The sequence below is a fragment of the Rhinatrema bivittatum genome, chromosome 10, assembly GCF_901001135.1.
Source record: "Rhinatrema bivittatum chromosome 10, aRhiBiv1.1, whole genome shotgun sequence".
Classification (NCBI taxonomy): domain Eukaryota; kingdom Metazoa; phylum Chordata; class Amphibia; order Gymnophiona; family Rhinatrematidae; genus Rhinatrema; species Rhinatrema bivittatum.
This window is the reverse complement of record NC_042624.1, coordinates 99,766,472-99,785,827: the sequence shown is the minus strand read 5'-3', so window position 1 is coordinate 99,785,827 and position 19,356 is coordinate 99,766,472. Positions and strand designations below refer to the sequence as shown.

At 39.7% G+C, this 19,356-nt stretch overlaps 1 protein-coding gene across 1 annotated transcript in view; it reads left to right on the top strand.

Annotated features, from left to right (window-relative positions):
* PDE4B (phosphodiesterase 4B) overlaps positions 1-14,574 on the top strand; it is a 560,125-nt gene extending 545,551 nt beyond the window's left edge. Inside the window, exons 9-17 of the mRNA XM_029617533.1 lie at positions 3,524-3,617; positions 6,267-6,445; positions 7,157-7,255; positions 7,414-7,578; positions 9,051-9,150; positions 9,709-9,863; positions 9,970-10,092; positions 11,795-11,977; positions 12,495-14,574. Of these exons, the coding sequence (XP_029473393.1) occupies positions 3,524-3,617; positions 6,267-6,445; positions 7,157-7,255; positions 7,414-7,578; positions 9,051-9,150; positions 9,709-9,863; positions 9,970-10,092; positions 11,795-11,977; positions 12,495-12,857 (1,461 nt within the window). The 3' untranslated portion in view covers positions 12,858-14,574. The remainder of the gene's footprint in view (positions 1-3,523; positions 3,618-6,266; positions 6,446-7,156; positions 7,256-7,413; positions 7,579-9,050; positions 9,151-9,708; positions 9,864-9,969; positions 10,093-11,794; positions 11,978-12,494) is intronic.
* Positions 14,575-19,356: the final 4,782 nt, after the last annotated feature.

Sequence of the window (19,356 nt, the reverse complement as noted above, 5' to 3'; positions counted from 1 at the left end):
GCCCCCCTGGATAGATAAAGGAAGCACATGTCTTCTGTTTACGTTCATCATGGACCAAGTATTTCCAGATGCTGCATAAAGAAGCTGTTGCTAATCTGCCTCTCCTCCACATGTGCTGCAGGGAAGAGCAAAACCATTCCATTCTTCCACTGGAAAGGCAAACTTCAACTCAGTTCTGTAAATCAAATCAAATCTTCTTTAGTATTTCTTCCCGCTTTTTTTTTTTTTTTCCCCTCACTCTCCGCAGTTAGGTGGTCCTCCTGAGACGAGAATACTTTCTGTGTCGGCTCACATGAGCAATGCATACCAATGACGTGAAGCGCTCGGTTTCAGCCGGCTTTGCTTGCTTTTCATGGCCGAATGTACAAGGGATGCATGGTATTATTTTCAGGTCTATGGACTTTATTCATTTGTGGCTGAACTTTCCTTTAGAGTTCATGGGTGTGCAATGGAAAAAAAAAAAGCTTTGTTAGGGAGAGATCCGAACTTTTGCAAAATAGATGGCTCGTCACGTGATGCAGGATGTTCACCTGGACTCGCAGCTTCGTGGCACTTATGAGTGAATCAGACTGGTTAAACCAACTAGAAGGCTGACACAAGGCTACAAAACACATGGCTCTCAAATCAGACAGCCAAGAAGCCAGCAGGTGCCATCATTAATGACGGCAGCCCCCAATTGCTGATATCCAGACCTCTTGACATTAAACTTATGCAACTATGGTCAGTGCTTTACTTATTCAGCTCCTGGTTTTTCTTTTTCCTAAGACAAAAAAAAATCCTGCAGCAACTTCAGATCGCGGTATCTAGGGAATCAGTGCACTGGTAAATACGCAGGGCAGCTACAAAGCATAGCTTTCCAGAGATAAGAGAATGTTTCTCGCTGTCAAATGGTTTTAGTGATATTGAAGATGTTTCATAATTTTTTTTTTTAATAATAGAAAAGAAATTTCTGCCCGGGGTCTCTCAGCACTTACAGTTAAAAGGTTATGATAATCTGTCATTGCTAATGCCTGCGTTGTGAAAGAATAATTAATTGCTTCTTCTGTTATGGAAGATGATGCCTTGGCCAAAGGCAGTAGAAGCTGGTCCTGCTGGAAGGTAGCCATCTAAAGTACTATCTTGTTTACCTGCTTGTCTTTGCCTAGAAAGCCCCCTCTGTACCCTAGCTGACTAAATCTGTTTGCTTACCAGATACCCTACCTCTGAGTCGGTAAGGGCTACCAATATGTTCGTATGTCGGCCATGTGCAAAATAATGGATTTCACTGGTTTGCATACAGTGAATGTTCAAAATTCATTGCTCACCAAAATAATTTAGAAAGAAGTGGGTGCTTTCCTAAAGCGATATTGGGATTTTTTTGAAGGAATACCACTGCTGATGAGTAACGTCCTCAGAAGGGAAGCCTTGCGGTGGGGAAAGCTCTTTGTCACGTGATCCCGTTGCCATGGTATTGGATTATTCTTGTGACTGGCTGTCCTTGTGCTGCTTTCTGTGCAGGTTCAGTGGGGGGTTTACACTGCAGCGGTAGGTTCACCCATGCAGGCACATTTTCCAGCACAGACTGAGAAAAGCAGATGATGTCATGCTAAACTGAAAATGAATAATTTACTGCAGGCGAGAAAAGACAATTCTTCTAGCCATTTTAAGATTCTCTGCACATTGCAGGATCCAAAACTGGACCCATGATACACAAGCAGTAATAAAACTCTTCCCTGAATAAAAATGACCATACATGCTGACTGCATTTGCTCTAAATTCTGCCATTTACATTCTGCAAACGGCTTTTTCTAATATTCCCCATATTTTCAATACCGTTTGCTATGGAGAGTAAGCTTGACATTTAGCCTAAAACCTCCAAATATTCTGTTCTTTGCAGTTCAGTACATTTTATGTGCTTTGGATTAGTTCAAGGTGATGGAAGGTGTAGCATTACCTAATTTTGCAATAACCAAGCTCTTCCATCATAGCAGCTAAACCTGCCATGCATTAATGGGCTGTAGAAATAATGCCCAGCAGCGCGTGTATCGTATATATTATTCATTTCACCTTATTAGGAAACAAGCCACTATGCAGCTCTTGTAGGAAAGGTTAACATTTCAAAAGAAAGAAGAAAGAAGCAAAGTTTATATTGAAAAGCTGTAAAGCAAATGTTTCCAAATCTGCAAGCATGTCCTACCGTAGCAATTATAACCATTAACCTGTTTCTTGAAGGCATCAGGAGGGTTAAAATGGCTCCATTGTGATAGGGTGGTTCCCTACAGTGGGCCTTTTATTTATTTAATTGTGCACAGGGTTTCCTCCATTTTAATCTTCCTATTCAAAACGATGGCTGGTTTGCACAGCCCTGCAACCCCCTCAGAATGAATAGTCAACTGAGCAAGACTAATCTGAGGCAGAGACCACCCCCCCTGGAACCCCACTTCAGCCAGCTGAGCTACCAGGCTGTTCATAATTCATAAGTGCTTCAAGCCGGCTCACTGCATACACTTGGATGGGCTTTCTGGCTTCTTCCTTCAACCCTCGATTTCGTTATTTGTTCCACTGGCAAATAAGCGTGCATAGAGCTCTGCAGTGAAGATGCAAGGGAAAACCTGCCTTTTGCCTGCATTAAAGAAGCTCAGGCTATGCGCAGTCCATGGATGTTATAACTGTTAATTGTTTTGGCATTGCGGTAACTGGGATTTCCTGGGGGATTTTTTTGTGGAATTCCTCTATCAGATCTGTGAATTCTTTGTAAGCGATTTTTTTGGCAGTGTGGTAGAGTATTCCACGATGCCTGAGGCAAACTATTTGTTATCCGTGTCTTGGGGTTATATCAAGGTGGGTTAATTTATGTTAAGACAATTATTAAATAGTGCTTGAATTTTGTGTATCTGTAGTCAGTCAATGCACTGATTATATATCTAGGGATTAGAAATGCATGTGCATGTCTTATATTTGAGTATTTTAGTTCAGCATAAATATGCTCAGTCTATGCATGTGTACCTTTTGAACTAGTTTTTATGTGAAACACACAGTGGTTTACCATATCACATAATTACATGAAATCTGTTGTAGCAAGAGGTGATTCAATTATGCAGAGTGAAGCAGTAATCCAGTCACAAATTTTCTATCTTCATTTTCTGTAAATACCTCCACCTTTAACACGTATGTGTATTTATTAGGTAGATTATAAAGCAAATCATCCAAAGATTATTACCAAATGTTGTTAAAAAATCTTATATCTAAGGAATGTCTTCTTATTAAAAAAAAAAAAAAAAAAGCCATATTCTAATTTAATTTACAGAGTAATGCATTTGGTTGTGTCAATGGAAACATTCATAAAAGGCTTGAAAATTATAATTACAGTGTTAAAGATTATCTGGCTATAACCTGCGGCATATCACTATTCTTACAATCTAAAATGTCAGCATGTTTCCGGATACCATTTTTCCCCCCCTCCGTCGGCATGTAATGAAGTTAAAAAATTTTTGTCATATATATCTCCAATAAACTTACATGACCATATTTTAACTTTCAACAGTTCAAGAGAATGCTAAACCGGGAGCTGACACACCTCTCGGAGATGAGCCGGTCAGGGAACCAGGTGTCTGAATACATTTCCAACACCTTCTTAGGTAAGACTGCACGGACTCTTTACATGTCTCACCAGCGCTATGCTTTCATGGTTATGGGAGAAGATGCCTGTACATTCATTCACCAGTAGAGGTCTTCCATTTGTGGTAACTGACCTAGATAGATTCACTTGAAGTGCAGAAGCAAAATATGCAAATATGTGTTTCTTAACAAAAAAAAAGTACAGAGCTTTTCTGGGTGATTTTAGGAAATTAGCTTTAAATACAGCACAAGCTTTTATTAACTTTGGGGGAGAGGGGATAATAAGAGTTCAATATTTTCTGGTGGCTTCTGTATCTTCCTGTTTCCTTGGGCTTCCAGCTGTATTAGAAATGGCCTGTGCAGTGGCTGTAGTGCCATAAGCTCTCATTCACAGCTGCCTGGTAGTTTTCCTCTATTTTTTTAATCCCTCCTCCCTCCCCCCCCCCCCCCCCCCAGTCTAGCCCAGCCATTGCAGCGACGCTGCTCAGCCAGAGGCCACAGATTGTGGTTCCCTCTAGAAATTGGTATGCATGTACCTTAAGTTTGGTCAGTGGATGACAAAGTTGAATAAAGGTTGGGATGGATGGTAAACACTGCTTCCACAGTATCCCCATCCCCATCTGGCCCAAAGATTAGAAATCAAGTGAAAATCCTCACGTAGAAAGTTTCATTGATTTGCTGATGTTTTATGAATGCTATTTATTTTTTTTTTCTTTCAGGAAGCTTCATAGTTCATCTACTTAGTTTTATTTTTAAGTGAAGCATTTGCAGTTTGCAGACTTTCCCAGTAATATAATACCCCATGTTTTAGAAGAAAAATACTTACTAAGCAAATATTTTTATCAGTATGTAACCTTGCAGTCAATTTAAATGGCAGTAGATGAAAGCAATCCTATTGGTGCTGTCATCATAAGGGGAAAAAGGAAAGATGCCTAGTCAGGAAATATATCCTATCTTTTTATTAACACCAAAGGTGATGAAACAGCACTGGCTAGCAAAAAAATCAATTTCCTTCCTGCTTAAATAGCTGGGCACGTAGCTTGCTGTTTTATTCTGGGCCAGATTGGCACCCGTGGCATTTACAACCTCTCACAGAAGGATGGTTTTTTGCATGCGTGATTTTACCACTCACTGTCATTTTTCTTAGTGTAGTTACTGGCTTTGGCAGAGTGCTAATAGAAAACAGTTTTTTTTAAATGTATTGAATATAGTTACAGCACATGTCAGGATTTGGGTTTTGTTACAAATTAATTGCATTATTCCCTTATCCTTTTCTAAAGCCTCCATTGGTTCAGGCAGCTCATTCACCTCTTCCTGAAGTAGCATGATCATTCTGATTTCTATCGGCTTTATGGGCTGTATTTAATATCTTTTTTACATTTTTTAAATGTTTTTAATTTCTTTTTAATTTTCATCAGATATTAGCTATAACATCATGGAATTTACAGTACTTTTCCAAAATACCTTTGAATGAATTACAGTATCTAGACAGACAAGCCCTCTAAATTTGTTTTGTTTGCAAATGGCAAATTGACCCTGATATCTTTCTGTAGGAATCTTAGTTTATTTCAATGGGTTTGTCTCGCAAACCTAAAAATGACAACTTCTTCTGTATAACTTTTAATACTTCTGAAATGATTTCCCCTACAATAGTGACAGGTGGAAGTTAGCCGCTTGTCCTAAACTACCTTTTAATTAGTATCACTGTGTTTCATTGTGTTGTTTCATTTAATCCTACTCTGTTTCCTTTTAACCAGTTACCAATACACAATATAACATCGCCTCCTATCCCATGACTTTTTAGTTTTCTGAGAAATCTCTTATGAGAGTCTTTATCAAACACCTGAAAATCCAGATATATTGATCAGTTCATCTTTATCCACTTGCCGATCAACACCGTCAAAGAATTTTAATTGGTTAATAAGACATGACCTTCCTTTGCTAAATCTTTGATGGCTTCTCCCTGCTAAGCCATGTGTACCATACAACCAGTAATTTAGTTCTTAACAATAGCTTCCGTATTTTAGCCAGCGCTAATATCAGGCTAACTGGTCTGTAGTTGTTTGGGTCACTCCTGGAGTCCTTTTTGAAAATTGGCATTACATTTGCTACCCTCCTATTCTTCAGATATAGAGACAGATTTGAATGATAGGTTACAGCTTACCAGTAGCAGGTCTGCAATTTCATATTTGAGTTTCTTTAGAATTCTGGGGTTAATACCATCAGGTCCTGTTAATTTGCTACTATTTAGTTTGTCAGTTTGCTCTAGCACCTCTTGTAGATTCACACTGATTTGTTTTAGTTCCTCTGAATCATCATGTACAAAGATTAGTTCAAGTATGGGTATCTCCTCAACATCCTTTTCTGTAGAGACTAAAGCAAAGCAGTTGTTTTTCTGAGGGTCCTTTAACTAATATTTGTTATATTTGTTATATTTTTTCAAGTATAAATTAGCAGCTGTCAAATGTATAAATAAACCTTTCTTGAGTAGAAAGATCAGGACCAAAATCTATCAAAATTTGATTAAGAAAACCAAGAATGAATGCCATAATTAATGAAAGAGTACCTCATTATAATAGATGGATAACCAGGAAACTCAGCATAACACTGTTAATATAGGTAAAAAAAAATATTTTTAAATAAATAAATTTCATGTTTGTCCTTCCCAGACAAGCAGAATGATGTGGAGATTCCATCACCAACACAAAAGGACAGAGAAAAAAAGAAAAAACAGCAGCTTATGACACAGATCAGCGGAGTGAAAAAATTAATGCATAGCTCAAGCTTAAACAACACATGCATCTCGCGATTTGGTGTAAAAACAGAGAAGGAAGATCTTCTTTCCAAGGTATATTTGATCTAGTATTAAATGTGTATATACAGGGCCGAATTTAAGATTATGGAGCCCATAGCGAGAGGTTCAAGGAAATGGGCATCCTAGTTTTTGAGCACCTTTAGACCTTGGCACCTTAGTCATATGCCTTTGCCTAAATTTGGCCCTGTGCGTGTGCATATACACATACACATTGTTTTGCAGACATGCACGTGATATACACATGGAGAAGTGATACAAAAAAAGTGTTTTTATTTTTGCATGTTCTTACACTGGCCCATGTGAGTTAGGATGGGAGGGAAAGCATCTATAAGTCTCCCACTGGTGGAAGGGTGGTGCTGAGTGGTTCAGATTTGGAAAAGTCTTCCCTTCCATTTCTTGGCCAGTGAGAAAACAAAGTTGCCAGGACCTGTTGTATAGATTTTCAAAATATCTCAAGTTCCGTGGCATTATTTGTCAATTTGATTCATATGTAGGTTATAGAATTATAGAACTTTGGGTTCTCAGCAAAACATACTATAAATGCCGTCACTCACTAGTACCATGGCATATGCTATACATTTTGTTTCTTAAAAACTCTAAATTGTTGTTGCATGCACCCTCATATTAGCCACCTGTGCTAAAATTAACTTTTGATTAACTTGATAACTATGTGGAAATTGTGAGATACTTATTGTGATGCTCATGTCAATAATCTGTTAACATTTGTGTATTATATGCTTACAGGAACTGGAAGACCTGAATAAATGGGGTCTAAATATTTTTAAGGTAGCAGCGTATTCATGCAACAGGCCTCTCACATGTATCATGTTTGCCATATTTCAGGTTAGTAGTGCTTCGAGAGATGGTTCATTTTGAATTTCTGAATTTAAAACTTTCTATCTCATTTCATATTTCTTTGCTATATCATGACAAGCTTCTTCAATACCATAATTATTCACTAACATCCAGCTATTCATATCATTCTACCTCTCGTTAAACAGGAGAGAGATTTGCTAAAAACATTCAAAATCTCAGCCGACACACTTATAACCTACATGATGACTTTAGAAGACCACTACCATCCAGATGTCGCCTACCACAATAGTCTTCATGCTGCTGATGTTGCCCAGTCAACCCATGTACTTCTGTCTACTCCAGCATTAGATGTGAGTTCTGCCATTTTTTGATTTGCCAAATCATTATTCCTATACTTTTCAAATGTCCTATAGTATGAATGTATATGAGTAACCCATTCCAATATTATTCTCCATATTCAGAGGACTGTCTGCAGGTTGTGGTACCATTCATAACATCAATTTAAGAATTATGCAAGGACGATGTTGGTGCATGAGCTGTCAAGACCACATCGATCACTTGCTTTGACTTCTAAAGAAGGGGTTTACCTGGTTGTTTTGTTTTGTTTTTTTAACTCCTATAAGATATTGTTGGATACTATCTTATGTCGGGCCAATAAAGTTTTCCCAGCCTGCAGAGAATCCTGTCTCCTCTAGGATGAATATGGCTACTAGAACTCATCATTCCATAATCACAATAAATGCATTAATATGAAGAGCTTTGTTCTTTCTAGAAATTTCTCTTAGAAAAAAGTTCAGTTTTTATAAACACTGCTACAGATCTGGAGTTCCATTTTGATAGGACTTCTATTCTGTTTCAATTGCAAATAAAAAATGGTTTGCTTTTTTAAGTAGTATAGGCAACGTATAATCATTAGATAATTCAGCAGATAGTTAAGCGAAAGAATCAAGAACTCCTCCTCTGCCCCATCTCATTTCTAATTTTCTGTTTCATCCTTGAGACAGTAATAGTGTTTATGGCTTTTGAAAACTCTCTCTACTAAGCAGGGGCAGCCCTAGAGGTGGTGAATTGGCAAATGGGGCAACGGCTTCTGGCCCTGCACCGAAAGGGCCCCTTCACTTGCCACTTTCCGTGAAAAATAAAAAAGTGTCACCAGGACACAGATATAAGCACGGATGGTATTAGCAGGGTGCGTGAGGAGGTGGTGAGTGCAGCAGCCTGCACTTTCCTGCCAGCCCCCCCTCTCAGACATCCTCCACTACCATCTTCACCCTCTTCCGACTAAGGGACCCACACTTAATGCACTTTGCCCTGGCTCCACACCATCCCAAGGCCTGCCTCACTGCTACGCCATTCCTAGCATTGGAGATGGAACCATAATAACCAGTGCGCACCTTCCAGTATGCTGGCTGGTTAAGGCCATGCAGGACCTCCCAAATTAAAACATTTCTGCACTAAAAAAAAAAAAAAGTAGCCAAAAATCATGTAAAAGTATAAATAAAGTCTAGCAGGACAAAAAGAAAAGAAAGGTGATCTAGAAATAAGACCCACAGGGGAAATAAAAAAGCCATAAAACAGACAAATTGTCATTTTGAAAACTCTAGTTAGCAGTGATGCTTTAAAACAGGGCTCATGGTTTATATATAAATGGATGCCCGCCACAGGGGAGCCCATCAGAGAACAGTGAGTGCTCCCAGGGAAACCTGCAGGAGCATCCACTGGGTACTTGCACCTTTCACGCAAATAGGACTGCATTGAAGAGGTCGGCGGATGGCAGGTGATATTTCCAAAGAGGCTCATTTTGTTCTGTTTTTTTTTAAAGGCTGTTTTCACCGATCTGGAGATTTTGGCAGCAATTTTTGCAGCTGCAATTCATGATGTGGACCATCCCGGAGTCTCCAATCAGTTCCTTATTAATACCAGTAAGCCTCATTTTCAAGTGATACATGTGGTCTTTGTTTTGCACAGATTTCTTTTATTCTGTATGGAAACAAATCTTTGGAAGAGAGAGTTTGCAGATAACAGTATTGCATTTCACTTCTGCGAGGGTTTTCCCTATTCTGTGCCTGGTGTTTTCAGTCGCTCGTGTCTGTAATTAATGGCCTAGCATACAACCATGTTCTGCTGCGCTAAAGGGAATCTTTATCTTCCATCGGTTTTTATTATATAGCGAAAGAAATGTTGTATTTAAGTACTTAGAATTGCTGTCTAAGGTTTTGTGATGCTGAAAATTATTACAAGAAATTAAAATTGAGTATTGCTCAGCGGAGCATGGCATTGTCCAGCAAATAAGCCAGGGATGCTTTCTTTTGTGCCTGAATTGCACGTACTTAGCAGCAGGTAACAGAGAAACGCAGGGCAGAATCTTAGTGTTGTCAGTGGTGCGGCGGGTTTTCACCTGAATGCCAGGGCTATATTGCTTACCGGTTTGAGCCATTGCACCCAGCTCATCTCCCTTCCTCTCTCTCTTTGTCTGTCAGATTCTGAACTGGCTCTGATGTACAATGATGAATCCGTGCTGGAGAACCACCACCTCGCCGTGGGTTTCAAGCTGCTGCAAGAGGAGCACTGCGACATTTTCCAGAACCTCACCAAGAAGCAGCGTCAGACTCTCAGGAAGATGGTGATCGACATGGTGAGGCTCTTGTGATGCCACCACAGTCCCGAGTTAATGAAGAAGCCAGTATGTTAGCTGTCTCTCCCTCCTCCTCCTCCTTAAACCTATCATTTCTTCTACCAAGGTGTTGGCAACCGACATGTCGAAACACATGAGCCTGCTCGCAGACCTGAAAACTATGGTGGAGACTAAAAAGGTTACAAGTTCTGGAGTCCTCCTGCTGGATAATTATACAGATCGAATACAGGTATAAATTCCGGCTGCAGCTTTGCATTACATTGCATGGGTTTTGCTGCTGGATTACCTTTTTAAGAAGGATATTCCTTCTTCTTCCGTGCTTGATAGATTGGGTTGATGGTTTGTTAAAGGAATTAGCAGCTATTTTGTGAAAGTCCATTTTAGAGCTCATTAGGAACAAACACCACACCCGTTTCATTAGGTAATCAAAGTAAGAACTGAGAGAGTCATTTTTATAACAGCCCACGTAGGGCTGAAATCTGCGGGCACTTTATACTCGCAGAGTGGAGCCAGGATTTTAAACGCAGATTTATGCGCATGAGCCTGTTCTGAAAATTCACGGATTGCCCCGCCACACACGTACACACGCGTGTGGGGAAAGTTTCTACATGCACATTTACGTGCGTACGGTTGAAAATTGAAAGCATGTACATAAATGCTTTCCCCATCCCAATTCCACCTCCCTAGAACACTTCTTGCCAGTACAGGTAAAAGGACAGGCAAAATGGTATTTCATACTTACTTTTACATGCACAGCCCCCTTAATTGATATTCCAAGCGTCCTTACGTGCATACAACAGGGTTTTATGTGCATAAGTCGCTTCGAAAATCAAGCCCTAAATGTATTAAGTTTATTTACATATCCAAATCTAGCTTCAGTTGGTAGTGACTGAATTCATTACCATCTCGTAATGGCATTCCGTGGTGGTCTCAGTGGACAGATACCTTTATCATTGAAATCACTACTTCACTGACACCAATCAGCAGCCTTTCTGGCAACCACAGCAGAAATGCCAAGAAAGGCATTGGAGAAAACTCTGCTTTTACCCTTTGGTGGGGCACATTAGCGAGGCAGTGCAGGAAAGTTTCTGCCGACTCTGTGCCATATCAGTTTGGAGTAAGAAAGGAGGACTTTATTGTCCAGAACTATCAGTCAATAGGGTAAGAACAGCTTTAGAGAAAAGAAACAAAATAAAGACAGCACATGTGTTCGCAGGAATTCAATATTTTGTACACTCGTGTTTTCTGCCACGCAGCAGAAACACCATAATATCATTCCACTGATCTACTGTTTCATGCATCAGATCATAACGGTTTCTCCTCTGTTGTGCTATGACTATAGGACCCAAACTGTGAATTTCATATTTTAACTTTTTTTTTTGTTTTCCTATAAATATGAAACTTTACTGTCCTTATCTTTAAGAAATGTTATAGCTTCCTCATAAATTAATGTGACCTTTTAAGAAAGCATTCCTTGGCATTGCCTGTAAAGTAAATCGGTACTAAGTGTTATGAAGGCTTGGCTGCAACTGCCAGAGATAAGTGAGTTTTTTATAGGCTCTGCTCTGTTAACAAACCAGTGGAGATAAAACGGAGTCGATTAAGCATTAGCAAATAAAATAGATCCCTTAAAAATTGTCTCATGTTTATTTTCTGCAACAAGTTTACTAATCTCATAACCCGTCTTATATATATTACTTATATGTAGTTAATTCCTCTCTGTCTCCTTCCTAGCTACTATAGCCCCCAAGTTCAATCCCTTTGTTATATGTAACTTTGCTTGTTTCAGCCTTCTTGTTTGGTTACACTTGTTAATCCCCAAGTTCCATGTAAACCGGCCTGATATGAATCCCATTCATGAAGTCCGGTATAGAAATATATTAAATAAATAAATAAATTAATAAAGTAACACTGGAAAATTGTACCCGCAGGTTCTTCGCAACATGGTGCACTGTGCAGACCTGAGTAACCCCACCAAGTCCCTGGAATTGTACCGGCAGTGGACAGACAGGATTATGGAGGAATTTTTCCAACAAGGGGACAAAGAACGAGAAAGGGGCATGGAAATCAGCCCGATGTGTGACAAGCATACAGCATCCGTAGAAAAGTCCCAGGTACTGTATGTTGTGCAACTTTTGATCAGAGGGTGAAACAGTACATATCGATTCAGTGCTCTGATTGGTTAATTTGTATTGCACTGTCACAGCTTTTCAAGCTACCATTTGCATTTCATCCGCTGTATGACACCGTAACAGTTCCTGCAGGAAATATCTGATAAAATCACCACTGAAGCTTGGTCGGACAAAAAAAAAAAAAAAAAAAGAGTATGATTTCATAACTGCTAAAATGTGATGAATGGTACAGTGGGAGTTCGAAGGTTAAAGCAAATTATTGATACGCCTTTCTTGTGCTAAAAAGCTAGGCCTTTACAAAGAGGGCATGTTATAAATAATCCACTCTGTCCTGGTCAACATCTACCATTTTGTGACCCAGCTGGTTTAAGGGCCTAAAAAAAAATGTTTTTTACATGAGCTGTATCCAGACATTAGTGATTGCTTAAGTACATCTCTTATTTTCAGAGTGTCTGTAGTTTTACTGGAAAGTGAATTGCTTGTGTTACCTGTTTTGCAGGTTGGATTTATTGATTACATTGTTCATCCACTCTGGGAAACATGGGCAGATCTAGTGCAGCCCGACGCCCAAGACATTCTAGATACGTTGGAAGACAATAGGAACTGGTACCAGAGTATGATTCCACAAAGCCCATCCCCTCTCTTGGATGAACAAGACAAAGATTGCCAAGGGCTTACGGAAAAATTCCAGTTTGAATTAACACTTGAAGAAGAAGATTCTGAAGGTACTAATAAGGAAGGAGAACGGATCGGTTATTACAGCAGTACAAAGACTCTCTGTGTGATAGACCCGGGAAGCAAGGCGTCCCAAGACACTCAGATAGAAATACTTACGGAAGATGCATCACCTGTGGACACATAATGCACCCATGTAGGTGAATCTCAACCAGTGAATGAACATGCAAGCTGTCTTTGAGGACAAGCCTGCAATCTAGATCTTAAGACCCCTGTCTGGCTTTGGTTTAAGGGTCTTTTCAGTGACTTAAGACTGAAGACAGGGTTAAAGATCATAAAGTGAAATGATTGCTCAGGAAATTACCAGATGACTTTCATTGTTTTTAAGCCTTGTTTCAGCTGAAATGCTGTGCTCTGGAACCAGCTTGAATCGTTACTGAACAGCTTGAAAGTAAATGACACGAAACTGAGAGATTTTATACAACAAGATTTTGGAACTTAAACCAGTGAAAATGACTGGTTAGTAGCTATACATTGACAACCTGTCCACCTGTTCACCTGTCCTCGGACATGTGTGCCTTTTTTGTAAACACTGTCATGTCTTTTCAGAGCCTAATAACTATACAGTTTAGTATAAAACTTAACAAAAAATTGTTAATTTGTTTAAAAATCGATGTACACTTTTTGATTCTTTCATAAAACAAGAAATAGTCTTCCTTCTTCCGTAGGCAATATCTGTCACTGTATCACAGTTAATCTGTTGCAGGTTTCCTTCACTTTTAACGCTCATGTCCAAATTACTTCCGTAAGACATTTCATGCCAGTTCACATTTTACTTGTTTGCTTGCAACAGACAACAGGATTTTCCCTCACTTTTTGTTCTGCACAACAAAGTTTATGGAAGGTAGCTAGATCTTTGTTGCACATACACTACATGTGAAATTAAGCATTATGAGGCAGTGTGTGACGTGATGTGTGTTTAGATTTTCCCTAAAAAAATTCCTGAACTTTGCTGAAAGTTTGTATGCTCAGACCTCCATTCTTTATCGGTTGTACTTGACTTAGATTCTACGATTTAGCTGCACCCACCTTTCTCTTGCACTGCCTTGAGCTCTAACACGTCCATTACTGTTTATAACAGTGTATTTATTACCTAATGTACATAATGCAATGTTTTGTAAGTTATTAATATATATATATATATATATATATAAATATATATATATATGAATTAACATTGCCTGTCACTGGTGGTGTTGATTTTGTAGAAAACTCTGGATAAGAGTTGCCTTTTTCGTGTAACCTTTTGTATTGCATAAGATAAATAAGAACCTGAACAGTAGCTCAGAGACATACAGAATCCATACGGGGCATTCAGGTGGCTTTAACTGAAAGGCGGTCACTCTCCAATTAAGAATCATTAATAGCTGCATCTTGTAGCTAAAGTTAAGCTGGTTTGTTCACCTACTTGAAACTACTGATTCTGGGGAGAAACAAAATCCCTTGGAAGGTCACCCAATGCTCGTGTCATGTCCCAATATATCTAAAATCCAGTGTGAATTTCTATAACGAAATGTGAACTGATGTACTGTAATTCTCGTGCTAATGTGAAGCTTCTTCCAACAAAAGTTGTTAGGCATCCTAAAAGTTTCAGTCTCAGTTTGTAAAATATGTTTAAAAATCATTTGGTCCAGCTTGTTACTAAATAGTTGATCAAATTAGCACAGTTGTGCATGACCAATGGGTTTGTATGTCTGTTGAACACTGTATTGTTCCAGGTGGTTATTTTATTGTTTTCAGGAGTTTTACACAATGTATGTTATAGTATTGTATATTGTGTTCAGATGCATTCTTAAAGAGATTTTTATATGAAGTGAATAAATGAAAGCATGACTAGATTGTCATTGGCATGTTGGTTTTTTTTTTTTTTTTTAAACTCTGGGCAGTTAGGAGTTTGAAACAGAAACACTGGGAGGAACAGCAATTAAAAAGCATTACTTGGCATAATACCTGCACATATTCATCTAGCAAATCTTATTTCAAAGAATATATATCATTCGGGTATCATCTTTATCATCATATCATCTCTCTCAGATTTAGAAAAGTTTTGCTCCAATACAAAAATTGCTCCAATTTTGCCACAGTGTTTTTCCTGTTGAAAATACTGGGGGAGTTTCATTAATGGCCATAGCGATGCCAATATTTATTTAAGAAACCGTTTTTCAAGAACATCAAATTGATGTACAATAAAATATCTTCAATTATATAGATATATAAACAGCATCAATTTCATGCATAAGATGAATCAAAAACTTAGTTAATCACAAAATAAAAGTAGCAAAAAAAACATAGCTGAGGAATAAAATAAAATAAATAAATCCAGAGTAGATTTTTCTTACTGGGGCAAACAAACCAACTGCTTTTAAGGGCAATTTTCAAACTGTCCACAGAATTGCAAAGTTGGCCCATATTTTTTACATGCGGACTTTGCATCAGTCTTCAAAGGAAAACAACATAACATGTACTGTTTCAGCAGGTGTTACTGTCTCTTTTGTTGTATATTTATTGTGTTTGTTACATGTTGTATTTTATGTTTACATTATGTGAGCTGCTATGAGCATTGCTTTATTGGATTAGCAGGTAATGAATAAACTAAAACAAAACTAAAATAAATAAAAGGAAACTTTCCATTTGAAAATTACCAAAGCACAACTCTGCACCCTGCTGTTTATGCAGATACCTTTTCTGGGCAAAGTTACGCACAAGCCTATGAAATGTAAAAGGATGACCATATGTGCAATCCTCTGCCTAATCCCATCCCTGGGAATCCCTCATTTCATTGTGAGTAAAATTACTCACATACTGGCACTATGCTTGTAATCTCACCAACACATGACGTAGGAAATTTTCAAAGACTTCATTTTCATAGGTCAAGCTTTTACCCACAGCAATGGCTTTGAAAATTGCTCATCCATATTTTTCCAACGGGCTTAGAATAATTGAAGTGCTATTAAAAATATGGCCCTGTGTATTAAACATTGAAGCCTGTTTTTAAAAATGGGCAAAACCAATGCTTAAGGAATTGGCTGAAGTGCGCACATATCGCGACCATTTGCTCACATACAAGTACTTTTAAAAGGAGTGCACGTGTGCTCATAAACACGTGTTGGGCACGCAAGCAAAAATATGCTTAATTTTATATCGTACGTGCAAGTACATGCGTATCATTTAATATATCCTGTTGCGCGTATGTGTAGAGCCTTTACTTGTATACTCACAAGTGACCGGGGGGGGGGGGGGGGGGGGGGGGGGAGAGAGAGAATCTGACACTCTAAATATCTCACACTGTAAGAGGGGCACTTTCAACTCAGGGTGGGTTTTTTCTTTTGGGGGGAGGCGGTGTTACAAGGGTCTACAGACCCTTGTGCCCTAGGTAGACCTAAACCTTCAGACTTGTGCCTCATCAGAACCAGTAGGAAAGTTATGCAGGTAAAACGGCGCGCATTGCCATGTTCAGCCTTGCAAAATTTCAGGGTTATGCGGATACGTCTTGGCCCCCCCCTGGAATGCCCATGTCCCGCCCCTTTTCTACCTCCTCATTCTTGACGCGCCATATGCACGTACGCGTGTCCTTCCCAGCTTCTTAAAATTTGCATTGCTCATGCGCGGCCCACATACGTGTGTATGGGGCCGTGTTTATGTGAGCAACACTTTTAAAATCTACCTGGAGGGGGTAGGGAATATTGGGGAAAATTTGAATTGTACTACAACCGAGCTGCATCTCTATTTGGTGTTGATGGCCGGGGTGCTACAGAGCCCACTCGCCTTGGCTTGTGTTTGTTACATAGCTTCTACTTCCTTAATAAACAGATTTAAACATAAAATCTACCTGACAGCGGATAACTTTCAAACAACTTTGCGTGGCAGCATATAGGCATGTATATCTACAGTAGTATTTTATAACCCACACATATATGATCACGTAACACAAAGTAAGTATATCTTTACCCCGGAACATATGTATGCTTGTGCATGCTTATGCACGAATACAGTCAATGCATCGAAAGTGAGGGTTTCAGTGCATTCAATGCTCATACTTTTCCTACCTATTTTGAAAATAGATGCGTGTGTATTTTACACGCAGCCATAAAGTAAGACCTACTCTTGTAAAACCCCATTTATGGGTGGAAGTCGGCATACTTTAAAACATGCGCGTGTAATTGGAATGAATCGGTTTACCAATTACTCCACCAGGCCTCCCAGTCCTTCTTCAGGTCTTTGAGACCCTCCTGGTTCTTCAGCCTGAACTTCCACCCAGGCAATAGTACTCAATTAACAAGTCTAATAACAATTACGCCAGATGATTAACACGTGTCAAATTACGCAAATAAGTTGCGTAATTATAATGTGAGTGCCTTTTAAAATAGCAACTTACATGTGTAGCTGTTGATCCCATCCCAAAATATCCCTAGACTGCCCCTTTTTTACACACACATAAAGGCACATGAAACATAAAGCCCCAATTTCAACCAGATCACATTAACCCTGTTTGGCAGTCTCTTCACTGGCACCCAATTCACTGGTGGCATGTACATTATAAAATAATGGTAATTATATTCAGTGTACTGACAAATACCGGTATGCCTTGGATTAATTCTCACTCTCTGTATTTATGCCCCTTTGTGCCCCCCTCCGTTCTGCCCGTCAGAACTCGCCGGATATCCCATCACCTCGCAAGGCCCATTTAGAGGGGAGACCTGGAAGGGCCTTCTCGCATTTTCTGAAATGCTCTGCCAGCCCAAGCTTGAAATAGCAAGGAAATTAAGGCATTTAAGAAGGCGCTTAAGACACTTGTCTTTAGAGATGCTTTTGGAATAGCAAATGAATTTGATTGGCTTAGAAGCTGTTTTTCAGGAATATTTTAATCAGCGGCACTGTTCTGTTTTTAAATGAGTGTGCATCTTCATTTTGTACCGCCCCCGCCCAGAACTTTGACATGGTGGGGGTGTGGGGGGAGGGGTACAAATGAAATAAATAGATGCGACAGCATTTCTCCCCCCCCCCCCCCCCCCGCTAAATAGAAATATGAAATAAAAAGTTCTCTAATGGGAGAAAAGGATTTGGAAGGCCCGAAGTGAAACAAGTTACTCAGACCCAGAAAAGCAGAAAGGACCCAGAGTGTGATCCTAGGGAAGACCGCAGAAACCTTTCAGCTGCAGGAAATTAAAGGGAAGGCTGGAGAGATGAGTTGATACCGGATGCCGCCTCCTCATCTCACACCAGCTCGAACGATAGACACGTGCTTTGAAATCTGAAGCAATGGCGTAAGAGCTGCTTTTATTTTGTGGTGTTGGCATCCAGAACAAAACAGAACCTTTGGCGAAATTTCATGTGCATCATTTCATTTCCCATTACAATCCGTGGGGGGAAGCAGCGCATGAGGAATTATTAGTTTTTCATTGATATATGTAAATGTAAGGTAGCCAATAGCACTTATGTAGTAATCAAAGACTTAAGGGCCAGGTCTCCTAAAAATACTCTCTGGGCAACGAGGATTCCATATTTGCCAAAGCTGGAGGCTCAGGCAATATTTAACTCAGCCAAAGTAGGCGCTCCCATTCCCCTAAACATAATAATGATGGCAGATAAAGGCCAAATGGCCCATCCAGACTGTCCAGCAAGTTGCTCACGGTAGTAACTGCCGCTCTGTGCAGGTTACCCCCATGCCTGATCCACCGGACCTTTTTTTTTTTTTTTTTATATATATTAAATACTGGTTCAGATAATGAGCAAGTCAGCAGTTTCTCTGCAAGTTGCATCCGTTCTCTGTTCTTTACATGACCAGCATTACCGGGGAAATATAGCTATTGATTAATAAATATATTCTTAAAGCAAACATTTACCCAACTGCAGATGCAGCTCGTACTAATAATTTTATGTTACATAGCATCCTGTAAGATCACAGTGCGCTTTACAGTTAATAAGTTAGAAACAGATGGAGCTACCTCTAGGGCAGAAAGGCTGGCACCTGAATTTTGAGAGAGCATCCAAATGAAAAAGGAGAGAGAGAGAGAGACCAATACAATGTAACTGTTGCCCAATTATAGGTGGGTAAAGTGAAGAAACAATTAGCATATGACGTGATTTGATCAAGTATATATGGCGTCAGGGGGGGAATTGAAATTTGAACACTTTCAAACAACTCTTCCAAATCATGCAGCAGATCCCTGCCCTAACCTCTATGCACTCCTCTTCCCTTGCAAATAGTGATAAAGATTAGATGATGAGAAAAGATTTTTATTTCTTATTGCATGGACTTTGAGGTCATTGTGGCAGCACATTAAACGTTTCAGCTCACAGCCCGATTTTAAAAGGGCCACACGTGAAAATTATGGGGGGGGTTTACGCGCGTGGCCGGGCCTTGTGCACGCCGCATGCATTTTACAATGGGCCCGGCCACGTGCGTAACCCCAGTTATGCGCAGAAGTGCCAGGCCCAAAGAAAGGGACGAGCCAGGGGGGCATGGTGGTGGGCGGGCTGGGACAGCGTCATTCCCAGGGAAGTGCACACCAGCAGCCAGCCGGCGTGCAGTGATTACTTCTGCTCCAGAGGGAGTAGTAAATATGCAAAAAGAAAAAAAATTGGGGATAGTTAGAGTAGGTTTAGGTGGTGGGGAGTTGAGGGGA